This window comes from Fusarium phalaenopsidis (assembly GCF_050370095.1).
Source record: "Fusarium phalaenopsidis strain FUZ10S chromosome Unknown contig_32318, whole genome shotgun sequence".
Classification (NCBI taxonomy): domain Eukaryota; kingdom Fungi; phylum Ascomycota; class Sordariomycetes; order Hypocreales; family Nectriaceae; genus Fusarium; species Fusarium phalaenopsidis.
The window spans coordinates 590,458-602,535 of NW_028145398.1; the positions used below are offsets into that span (position 1 = coordinate 590,458).

Below are 12,078 nucleotides of genomic sequence, written 5' to 3' on the forward strand. Positions count from 1 at the left end.
AGCTCATCAAGACAATCCGAAAGGACAAGTGACAAGGGTATTAATTCCTGTGATGTATTCTAATTACTCCATAGTGATACATGCTAGTTTACGCAGTGTGCCATGCCTGAAGCAAAGTTGATTGTAAGCATGTTAAGCGGGTTAGGTAGTCTGATACAACTCAACCATTGCTAGTTACACATATAATCTATGAAGAAAAGATGTTTCGTGGATTCTGAACCATCAACAAGTCCCATTCCTCGTCCGACAGCCACCCCCTCAGGCTCCGAAGCCATGCCTCATCATCCACCTCCAAGAAGGGAGTCTCTTTCATGGCTTCCTCATGACTACGCACCCTCATCCTTGGGGTATGAGGCCAATCGCTTCCCCAGAGGACTTGGTGCTTGTTTGCATCTACAAAGGCTCGCACAAGGAACTTGAGATCATCGTACCGTGGGCTCAGCTCACTTACGCGGTACGGTGCGCTCAGTTTGACAAAAAGGAGCCCATCTCCGACCAACCGCATGATCGCTGCAAAGCCAGGTTGCTTCGTAGGATCGTTCCGATGTTCTGGGGGAAGCATGCTGGGTGCCTTCAGAAGACCAAAATGATCCGTGATAAGCGGCCTGCCCGTTGGCCCAACTTCACTGCGAACAAATGGCTCCAATTCATCCCAGAATTCGGTCCGAATCGTTGTCATTGTCAAACTCCAATTGAGGGACAAGTTGGTTATCCTCTGGAGATATGCACGCAATGTTTCTTTCTGAAGCTCTACATCTTCCATGGCCCCATTTGGGTATAGGTTGACACGGAGACCACGGATGCCGGCCTTTTGTAGATCTCGAATCTCATCGTCGGTGGTCTCGTCGGGTTCAATCACCCCTACACCGGAAGTTGAGTGTCTTCCTAGTTTGGTGACGAAAGCTTTCAATGAGGCACAGTCGTCACCATAAGACAGGCCATGGGTGAGGACCGAGTTTGTAATCCCCAGTCTTGCTCGGAAATTCTCGAAGGCTTTGATGGTCGCTGCAGGTGGTGTGAGGTGGCGCGTGGGACTGTACGGAAATAGCTGGGCTGCTGGAGGTTAGATCTACTCATCGAATGACTGACAAGGAGTTGCTACATACGCTCAAATATGTGATGGTGAGTGTCCCATCCTCCTCTGGGAAAGAGGTCCGCGTTGTTGGTCTCGATGAGGGCTTCTGGCGCCATGGTGTACTGCTCGGTGTCGTCGTAACTCTTTCGTACTGGGAAGGCTTCAAAGTGAAGACCAGATTTAATCCAATTATATCCCCGCAGGTTCTCTCCACTGCTGTCGTTACTCGTGGGTGAACGCGGCGCATCCCCCAAGTCCCCTCCATCCGTGGGGTGGATATGCTGGATTGTTCCGCAGACAAGGGTGCAGGCGGAGTAGCCCAGTCGCCTCCCTGCCATCGTCCCGAAAGGTGGATAAGCCGCGTTCGGACTTAGGACGCGGAGGGATTCCGATGGCGGATGAGAACGGTGGGTTTTTTTCTGTCTCGGGGTTCGAGTCTCGGAGCGGGACGTCTCCAGCGCCCAGGTGCTATGATACAAGATGATTAGAGATTTAATGGGCAATACATACACTAGAGGGGACCTTGTTAAGTGCCAACCCAAGAAGTATCGCAGGACAAGACAATATGACACAGAAATCTGTGAACGCACCGAGCCCCTTGCAGTCAATAGTAGCCGGAGCCGCTGCAGGTGGCATCGAGTCTCTGACAACTGTAAGTCTCAATCGACGACATTCCACAGTGACAGGCTCAGCTCACAGAAGCTTCAATCAGTATCCGACCGAATACGTCAAGACACGGAAGCAACTTCTGGGAGCATCCTCACCATCTCCCCTTCGACTACTCATCACCGCTGTCAGAGATCATGGCGTTGGTGTTCTGTATACTGGGGCTGGGGCTTTTTGCGTTTCCAACGCCTCGAAATCAGGCATCAGATTCCTAACATTTGATGTGATTCGAAACAAGCTACCCCGGGATCAGAAGACAGGCAAGCCTACAAGTTCATCGAATATGCTGGCTGGGGTTGCGGCCGGAGTGGCAGAAAGCATCACCGTCGTGACTCCAGGCGAAAGTATCAAGACAAAGATTGTTGAGGACAGAGCAGGCTCTCGCACATTTAAGTCAACTGGCGATGCCATGCGGTGGATGGCTTCCAATCAGGGCATACCTGGTTTCTACCGCGGAGTGGTACCGGTGACAATGAAGCAAGCGTCCAACGCCCTTGTCAGGTTTACATCTTATCACGCAATATTTGACCTGATAGAACCTCGCTTGAAAGATGCAGGCAAGGGGAGTCTCGCAGTTTCAATAGCTGGAGCGTCAGCTGGTGTTGTCACTGTATATGCCACAATGCCCTTTGATACCATCAAGACCAAGATGCAGAGTGTCTCAACAGGGATTGGGAAACAAGGAACTCTGCACATCCTCACTTCCATCATCAGAGAATCCGGCGTCGCAGGCTTATGGAAGGGTACGACGCCTCGGTTGGTCAGACTTAGCGTGAGTGCATTCGACAATGGCACAACATTTTAACGGAAGAGAGTACTAAACATCAATGACTTTAGGTATCAGGAGCAATCAGCTTCTCAATCTATCAAAACGTGCTGGATCTGATGAGAAAGTCTACAGATATTCAACCAAAGCTGGCGACTCTTTGAGTGGCTGCGGTAGATTGTAGCGAATAATTGCTGTAATAATATCAAGTTATTTAGACCACGTAGGTTGGCGGCTCTGGGGTTTTTAGGTACTTGGGTACAGGGTGTTTGCGGGCTAAATAAAATCCTCGACCCCGCCGCGTCATCTTCACTCCATTCGCACCCATGACATTTTGATCTGTCCCATGAATTGGGCCAATTATCACGACAACCAGCGCCTCTTCGAAGGCCTATCAGCACAGTAGGGACAGAAAGTTGATGAGGCATACAGTGCTCCTTCTTTTAGAGCTTAGATCGCGTTTCCAGATGGCCTCCAGGACCAGCGCTCCCAAAAAGGTCCGGCTGGCCTGCCGCCGTTGTCGATCGCGACGCATAAAGGTGAAGTAAACTGCTTTTTGCTATGCCTGAAGAACATGTACTGAATCTAAAACAGTGCGACGGTCAGATTCCTGCATGCACAAACTGCGCAAAGGCAGGCCAGGTATGCCTTGATGTGGATAGCCAGAACTCCAACATTGTCATCCCTCGGAAGTAAGTACCCTGCGCTCCATGAATGGATTCTCACTAATCCGTCTTGAAGTTTTGTCGGGGCTGCTCGTGCAAGGATACAATGGCTCGAGAACATCATCAGAGAACGTGCACCCGATGTAGATCTGCAGTCTGGCCCTCAAATCGAACAGGCACCAGATATAGGTAGCCGATCAGTGGACGAGGGAGGAAACGAAGAAGGGGATACATCGACGACACCAGCAGCTACGATTCCAAGTCCTGCCCTGCAAACCATATCACGAAAAAGATCAGCAGAGGCGTCTGAACAGCCCGATCACGATGGCTCGTTCCCTGAACGCGCCCACTCCGTTGCTGTCAACCTGGGCATGCTGTCCCTCAATTCGGACTCCCCCCAAAAGCATTACCTCGGTTCGAGCTCCGGACTTCTCTTTGCGAATCTGATAGGAGCCTCGCCATCAAGTACCGGATCCACGCCGCAGGGTATGGGTGATAATGTCAACGCGGGTGACTTGGAGTGGCAAGACTCCGCAGTGAGCGCAGGCCACAACAAGGCCTACCATCAAGCTATGCATGCCTTTCTCAAAAGTGTGAGTAATTCTCTAATTGCCCTGCGGATCTCTTGGTCTAATCAAGCCGATAGGAACTACCTACTAAGCAAGAGGCTCTGATCCTCGCCCACACATACATTCGCTGGGTTCACCCCGATTTTCCAGTTCTAGAACCTTCATCATTGTTCAGTGCCATTGATGCCATCTACTCCTGTGTTTTTGAATCCGGGCAAGTAGATGGCTCAACGCACGGTTGGCCCAGCACCATGCCCCCGTTCCGCTGGAATGGACGTCGAGTAACTCCTGGAGTCCCGGAAGATCACGGCGCAACCCTACCTGTGATTGCCTTTATCATTTTCATGGTGTTCAATATTGCAGCTATTGTCAAGGTTCGGACTCGTGTCTACGAATTCCCACCGCAGAGGTTCTATAGCGCCGCTGTGCATTTCTCCAAGGATGCCTTTTCACAGATTTCACTTCCTACGATCCAGGCTATGGTTATGCTTATCAACCATAGCATGCTGATGCCAGCAGAGATAAACCTGTGGACTTTGGTTCATCTTGCATCGGCTCACTGTGTCGAGCTTGGCATCCATCGGGAACACCACAGTGAACGGCCTGAGGACTTTGCCATGAAACAGATCAGGCGTTTCACCTTTTTTACGATATATTCTCTTGACAGGTATGTCCCTTTGTTCATGTGTCATCCGCGCCCAACCAGTACTCATTCATCAGGTCTATTTCTTCCATTCAGGGCCGCCCTCTTGGATTTAGAGACGAAACATTTGATATTGGACTACCCGAGTCCCCGCCACCTGAGGATGATGACATGAACGGGGCTATTCCACACTCCTTTATGGCCGCTGTCACTCGATATGCATCTTACACGTACAAGCTTGACCGGATTGTCTCCGACATCAAACTTCACCTCTATCATCTACCAGGGGACTCCAGCTGGTTTCCTTGGCCGGAGAACCCAGTAGAACATCAACAAAGGATCAAACAAACCCTCGATACCTGGTGGCAAGAGGCTTATCAAGACGAATTCGACTTTCCGAGCCTTGACAATCGGCAAAGAGAAGTGTGGAGGCTGAAACTCAGGATCAAGTATCACACTGCCACAGTATTGCTTTTTCAGCCCTCTCAGGTGGTCAGGAACCCGTCCGCACAAGCACTACAACTTTGTTTTGACAGTTCGTCAAGAATCCTAGAAGGCTATGAGCGGTTGCATGATCTCCACAGTCTTCATCACGGATGGAGAGCAGTGCAGAACATTTTTGCAGCTGGAGCTACGCTGATCTACTCCTTCTGGACCTCACTGCAAGTTCGCAAAAAGGCGTCTACCGCCTCAATGTCCAAGAATCTTCGGACCTGTTCCAGCCTCCTTACCATCGGCGGTGAGTGGTGGCCATCCGCAAAGAGCGGCCAACGCAGCTTTGGCCCTGTGGCCGATCTTACGATGAGGAAATTGTATATGGACGACTCTCCATTCAAAGCCCCGCGTCTATCTCAACACTCGACTGCAGCAGGGCACTTTACTCGCAGGGTCGAAGGACCAGAAACAGAGGATGAATGCATCACTGTGCTGAGAGATTCACAAGCTTTGGAGGGTATCAACCAACTTCCACTCGAAGAACCGGACGGAGCATGGCAGGGGGTGACTGTGGCTTCTGGCCATGATCAGGACATGTGGCACGGCATCGAGATAGGAAGACCGGACTTTGTGCCAGAGATTGAAATGTTTTTGGCCGATTTTGATCGGTCCGAGTTCACATGGAGTTTTCCTCTGGACTCCAACAAGGATCTTGACCCATTCGGAACGCACCCGAATACTGGTTTCTAAGTGTTCCGCTCCCGCGGAGTAGCCCGCGTATGGAGATGGGCGGTATGCGGACTACTCCGCGCCTCCCAAGGTGGGACGGATCCACGCTGTACATTGCCTCGGCGGCTCGGACATTAGCAAATAGGGTATTACTGCATTCTCATCACGCTGAATAAATGCCAGGGCGAGTTCTCCAGGGTCCCTCAGTTTTAGGGCATCATCATGGGTTTTAGATCCAAGCAAACATGACACTAACAACACTGCGGTCTGCTGTGGCCCGGGGCTCCTTTACCAAGAGAGAGCTCCGATTGCTTCAAACTCGTTCCCTAGCGACGCATTCGTCGCATGTTGCCATGAGTCCACTGGAGCCGGTAAGCTATGGCGCACCACATGGGCAGTCGATACACTAACTTGTCTCTTAGTACAACCCTCTCAATTACGGTTCACAACTCCAATCCCTGCGGCGCGTTCGAGGCATTGACAAAAGGCCACTCACATTGACCGAGAAGATAATCTACAGCCATCTTATACATGACCAAGATGGTTGGGCTTTTGACGAGATTGAACGAGGCAAGACGATTCTACGCCTACGACCCGATCGCGTTGCGTGCCACGATGCGACTGCAACAATGGCAATCCTACAATTCATCAGCGCCGGTCTTCCGCGAGTCCGAGTCCCGACATCCGTACACAGTGATCATCTGATCGTGGCCGAGTACGGCGCCGAGCAAGATCTTGCCCGTGCCTCTAGCGACCATGGCGAAGTCTATGCGTTCCTCAGCAGTGCTGCAAAAAAGTATGGCATTGGGTACTGGAAGGCTGGTGCTGGCATCATCCACACAACAATCTTGGAGAATTATGCCATTCCTGGCGGCTTAATGATAGGCACTGACTCGCATACACCAAATGCTGGTGGCATGGGCATGCTTGGAATCGGAGTCGGTGGCTCAGATGCCGTTGATGCCATGGCTGGAATGCCCTGGGAGCTGGTCTGCCCCAAGGTCGTGGGCGTGCGATTGACGGGCGAGCTTTCTGGATGGAGTTCCTCCAAGGATATCATCTGCAAGCTTGCCGGTATTCTGTCTGTCTCTGGAGGAAAGGGAAAGGTTATCGAGTTCTTTGGACCCGGCACTCAGACCTTGGGAGCCACAGCTATGGCAACTCCTTGCAACATGTCGGCCGAGGTTGGGTCAACATCTTGCATCTTCCCCTACTCTGAAGCCATGGCCCGCTACCTTTCAGCAACGAAGAGAGGAGATATTGCGCAATACGCCGACACTTTCAAGAAATTATTGCTCAATGCGGACCCCGGAAGCGAGGAGTTCTATGATGAGGTTATCGAGATCGACCTCTCTACGCTGGAACCTCATATCAACGGCCCATTCACACCCGATCTATCACACCCTCTCTCTGAGCTCAAGAATCATGTCGAAGAAAGTTCATGGCCTTCAAAGATCAGCTACAGCATGGTGGGGAGCTGCACGAATAGTTCATACGAGGACCTAGAAAAGGTTTACACTCTCGTGACACAGGCCAAGGAAGCGGGCATGCATCAGACCAAGACACCTTTCATGGTCAGCCCAGGTAGTGAGCAGATCCGTGCCACAGCAGAGGAGAGTGGGATCCTCGGGGCCCTTCAAGATGCTGGAGCTGTTGTTCTAAGCAACTCGTGTGGTCCATGTGTTGGGCAATGGGATCGAAAGGACGTCGACATTGCCGGAGCCGAGAGCAACTCGGTCATCTCGAGTTTCAACCGAAACTTTACTGGTCGTCATGACGGAAACCCAGCAACTCATTCTTTTGTCACCTCTCCTGAGATTGCCACGGCTTTTGCCTACACAGGAGACCTGAAGTTCAACCCTGCCACGGACTCCGTGTCCTTCATTGACGAATCTGGCGCCCCATCTGCATTCCGCTTCACACCGCCAGCAGCCAACGAACTTCCTCAAAATTTCTCTCCCGGGAACGACCTGTATCAAGCCCCAGTTCTGACAGACACATCTGGATACAAGGTCGACATCGACGAGGACAGCGACAGGCTACAACTTCTGACGCCTTTTCAACCATGGCAAGATGGAAATTCGAAGGATATGCACGTCCTCATCAAGGTCGCTGGCAAATGCACGACGGATCACATATCTCCAGCAGGGCCGTGGTACAAATACCGAGGCCATCTCGAAAATATTAGCAACAATATGCTGCTTGGGGCTACCAATAGCTTCCTCGCTGATGCGTCGTCTCTCAGCATGATTGGCAAGGCCAAGAATCCAGCAAATGGCCAAATTCAGCCTGTGCCCCAGGTTGCGAGGGATTTGAAGCAGGCTGACATCAGGTGGTGCATCATTGGCGACAACAACTACGGAGAGGGCAGTTCGCGAGAACATGCCGCATTGGAGCCTCGACACCTGGGTGGTGTGGCTGTCATTGCCAAGAGCTTTGCCAGGATTCACGAGACGAATCTCAAAAAGCAAGGCATGTTTCCCTTGACATTTGTGGATCCGAGAGACTACGACAAGATTGCCGAAGGTGATGTTATTAGTCTGCTAGATGTGGATGGGAGCCACCTACAACCGGGCAAACAGGTCACGATGGAGGTTAGAAGGAAAGATGGCACTCGATGGACTACGCAACTACACCACTCTTATCATGTCCATCAGATAGAATGGTTAAGGGCTGGAAGTGCATTGAACTATATTAAACGGTCGACTCTTGCAGATAAGGTATAGTTTGATGGAAAGGGCTGGAAGATGTTTGGCGTTAATTGCATTAATATCTACCGCTAGGCATGAACTCAGGAGGATATCATAGAGCCTTGAACATGCGTTACCTACAAGTTGACTCGGGCTACGGAGGTGGGGTTTCGAGGGTGTCTTAATCCCTAAGCACGTCGACAATGTCAAGCGCTCAGGTACTTGGCTCTAACCGTTACAAATGAAAGTTGAACACTCTTATCTAATGACTGGATAGGAGAAAGCAAATGATGTAATGAAAAAAAAAAAAGTAAAAGAATGAACAAGCAAAAATGTGGTTTGTTGAATAACCTGAAGCTACCTGCATGAAGGTGTTAAGACCTCGGCACAAACGCGATACTCTTTAAAGACAGTGAAGACACTCGGCAGAACAAACAAGAGATCATCACAATGAGCAAGAGAAGAAAAAGCAATCCCCTGGATTTCGCCACCTCACCGTAGCGAAATCATCTCACGCCTTCAAAGCCATGTACCAAAAATCCGAATGTAAAGCATCTTTACCAACTGAACCTCGATGGCGTAAGCCAGAAGCTCAGCCGCAAGGAAGCCGACAAAAGACGGCGCTGGCTGTGCAAAGCTAAAGGCAGGCCGGAATGCTGGAACCCAGGGCAGGATAAAGCCGATGATCATGATGGATGCAGTCGAGACGACGAGGATCGGGGCAGCGCGGCTCTGGACAAATGGGATCTTTGCCGTGCGGAGGAGGTGCACGATGAGAGTCTGGGTGAGGAGGCTTTCGGCCGATTGTTAGTCAAGAAGCCCGCCAAAAAGGACTGTTTGCTTACCCCTGTAGAAACCAGTGTGTCTGGAACAGCTTAACAGCTTGCTTGTCGTCAGTGGACTTGACGCCGTAGTAAAACCAGCCAAGAAGATACGTGCAAATGTCGATGACAGAGCTGGTTGGGCCGAGAACGACGACAAATCTGAAAATGTCTAGGCGTTCATTGTTAGTTGAGATCGAACTTTTCTCGGGTAGGCGGAATTACCTATGGCGTTCCATCTTCTTGGCTCTCGCAGATACTCATCATCAACCCTGTCCCAAGGAATGGCGATCTGGCTAATATCGTACAGAAGATTCTGAGCGAGAAGCTGGATGCTCATCATCTGCACCCGAGGTTAGCATCTGCGTCCCTAGTATGACATGAAGAACCACCCACCGGTGTGAAGGGCAGCCAGGCGCTCGCCGCCACAATGCTGAAGACGTTGCCAAAATTAGAGGATGCGACCATCTTGTAGAGCTAATGTCAGCTTTGGGGGTAGACACCAGTTGAAATCAGAGGGAGCAGCTCACCTTAAGGTATTTGATCGTGTTGCCATGTGTAATTCGCCCCAGGGTGACACTTTGGACTACAATCGAGAGACCCTTCTCAGTCAAGATCAAATCGGCACAGTCCTTGGCCACGCCGGCTCCCGAGTCGACCGAGATGCCAACGTCGGCATCTCGAAGGGCGATGCAGTCGTTGATACCATCACCAAGCATGCCCACGCAATGACCTGCTTTCTGGAGGCTGGTCACAATCATGCTCTTCTGCTTGGGTGTCACCTTGGCAAATACGGTGCACCTCTCCACGGCAAGGTCGAACTCGTCGGACCCTTCCAGAGCCGCGAGATCGGGTCCAGTGATAGCCTCTGCATCCTCCTCTATGGCGTCTCCACGCTGGATCAGTTCGAGAGAGCTGCAAACGTTGAGAGCTACAGGTAGAGAGTCGCCTGTGAGGACCTTGACACGGACTCCCAGCCCCGTCAGCCTGGCGACAGCGTCCTTCGCGTCGTCTTTAGGCGGATCGACAAAGCTGATCATCCCTTCCACAGTCATGCCTATCTCTAGTGTGCCGAGCTCAAGATCGTCGACCAGCCGAGGCTTACCAAGATTTCTAGTGGCCACTAGAATCACCCGGTGCCCCTGTTTGTTCATGCGCGTGACCCGCTGGCTGAGTTGCCGTCGTACTTCATGATCGAGGTGTTCGCTCTTCCCGCGACATCGCATGGATGAGCACAGAGAGAGAACCTCATCGAATGCACCCTTAATGATGAGGAGATTGTTCCCGGTAATGCCACGTACGATGCATCCCGATCGACGACGCTCAAAGTCAAACGGGACGGCTTGGACTTTGTCGTAATGGGCCACGGGGATCTCGCCTCCGTCCGGCAGTTGACAGTTGAGAATGGCCCTGTCCATGTTATTGCCGCTGTCTCCTTGGATTGAAGAATCCACTTTAGCAAGCTCAATGACGTCCAGGCTGTCTTCTCCCATAACGTCTGTGTACTGATGCACCGAGAGCTCGTCCTTGGTCAAAGTTCCTGTCTGTTCAACCGTCAGTGCCTGTTGCAAGATGGTGGCTGTCAAAAACAAACATCCATCTTCATACCTTGTCACTACATAGAACCGTCATAGCCCCGAGATTCTGGACGCAGTCGAGACGCTTTACAATCGCCCGTTTCTTAGACAGCTGGTGGGCACCCCGGGCGAGATTCGCATTGACGATAGCAGGCAGCATTTCTGGGACAAGACCGACGGCAACGCTGATGCTAAAGAGTGCGGCATTCGCCCAATCACCCGTAGTTTTGCCTGAAATGCACAAGACCTGGATATTCCGGTCAGCGGAACTGGGTTGATTACCTCTATATAGGTACCTGGGTAGGAGATACTTACAATAGGGACCATGACCACCATGAACCCAATGAGCATCCACGTAACATTGCGGATTCCCTTTTGGAATGAATTAGGCTGCCGCTTCTTTTCGATCTCCTTGGCCATGGTTGCTATCAGTACGTCTATAAAAGTCAGTCAAGTCTTCCACGCGTGAATGAAACGTTGATTCTTTCACCTACCGTCGCCCGTTCGAAGCACAAGTCCTGCTCCATGACCAGACACGATGCTGGTGCCCATCAGGGCCAGATTGCCAAGATCAAAAAGAGAAAACTCGTCTTTCAAGTCATTGGAACCTTTAACCTTGAGCACGGGCTCGCTTTCGCCCGTCCAGGTGGACTGGCTGATTCGCAGAAAGGACGATTCCAGGATAAGGCAGTCAGCGGGAACCACGGCACCTGGCACAAGTATGAACACATCTCCAGGAACAAGATCACCGCCGGCGACAGTTATCTCATTTAATGAATGTTGTTGTTTGTCGGTCGAGGTCGAGTTGCATGGGGGTCGACGGACTCTGAACTTGCTTGTGATGGATGACTGAAGTCGAAAGACGGCCATGCCGCTCTGGTATTCTTGCCAGAACCGTACGACGCATGAGATCAAGACCATGATCATTAGAACGGCGAATCCTTTCTATTTCTGCGTGTTAGTTAATACTGCCAGGTAATCATCTTGTCCAGACAATGCACTCACCCAGTTTGGAGGTGGCATTGCAGCATTGATGATGGCCAGGAAAACCAGCAAAAGGTTAAACGGGTTTGGAATGATCGACAGAAAAAGTATGAAGCATGACGGAGGCCTTTGAGAGGATACAGCATTGCGGCCGTGGATGCGTCGCCGGGCGAGCGCCTCAGTGTCCGAGATGCCATGTTCGCCAGAGGCGAGATGATCAAAAACCAACTCTACTGGCATGGAGGCGAAAGCTCGGAGTATTCCTTCCTGTGTCTCGTCCTGAGCTGATTCCGGGCTTGCCTGCCATGACTGCAATCGCGACCTGGAACGTGAGCTGGCCCGGACGAGCTGGCGAAGCCAGGTAGGCCAAGTCTTGATTCTGCGGTGAATCATGGTCTCGGCGATTCGCTGTTCGTGGGTTGGTCTGTTCATGTTCTGCGATGTGACTATTAGTCGTC

The 12,078-nt window shown here is 51.4% G+C and overlaps 4 protein-coding genes across 4 annotated transcripts; 2 read left to right on the plus strand and 2 right to left on the minus strand.

The window, feature by feature from the left end:
- Nucleotides 1–187: 187 nt before the first annotated feature.
- On the minus strand, nt 188–1,191 carry LRP88_12547 (uncharacterized protein; the record flags this gene model as incomplete). Its single annotated transcript, XM_083248940.1, has 2 exons — nt 188–1,053; nt 1,107–1,191. The coding sequence occupies 2 exons, from the start codon at nt 1,189–1,191 to the stop codon at nt 188–190; spliced, it is 951 nt and encodes a 316-aa protein (XP_083095395.1).
- Nucleotides 1,192–2,390: 1,199 nt separating this feature from the next.
- Nucleotides 2,391–5,569, plus strand: LRP88_12548 (uncharacterized protein; the record flags this gene model as incomplete). Its single annotated transcript, XM_083248941.1, has 5 exons — nt 2,391–2,513; nt 3,102–3,199; nt 3,249–3,765; nt 3,819–4,408; nt 4,462–5,569. 5 exons carry the CDS (start codon nt 2,391–2,393, stop codon nt 5,567–5,569), a joined length of 2,436 nt encoding a protein of 811 aa, XP_083095396.1.
- A 332-nt stretch (nt 5,570–5,901) lies between these two features.
- On the plus strand, nt 5,902–8,209 carry LRP88_12549 (aconitase family-domain-containing protein; the record flags this gene model as incomplete). Its single annotated transcript, XM_083248942.1, has 3 exons — nt 5,902–5,919; nt 5,971–8,074; nt 8,148–8,209. The coding sequence occupies 3 exons, from the start codon at nt 5,902–5,904 to the stop codon at nt 8,207–8,209; spliced, it is 2,184 nt and encodes a 727-aa protein (XP_083095397.1).
- Nucleotides 8,210–8,757: 548 nt separating this feature from the next.
- On the minus strand, nt 8,758–11,860 carry LRP88_12550 (uncharacterized protein; the record flags this gene model as incomplete). Its single annotated transcript, XM_083248943.1, has 9 exons — nt 8,758–9,031; nt 9,084–9,231; nt 9,285–9,402; nt 9,456–9,527; nt 9,590–10,603; nt 10,668–10,883; nt 10,952–11,073; nt 11,131–11,577; nt 11,638–11,860. 9 exons carry the CDS (start codon nt 11,858–11,860, stop codon nt 8,758–8,760), a joined length of 2,634 nt encoding a protein of 877 aa, XP_083095398.1.
- Between the last annotated feature and the right edge of the window lie 218 nt (nt 11,861–12,078).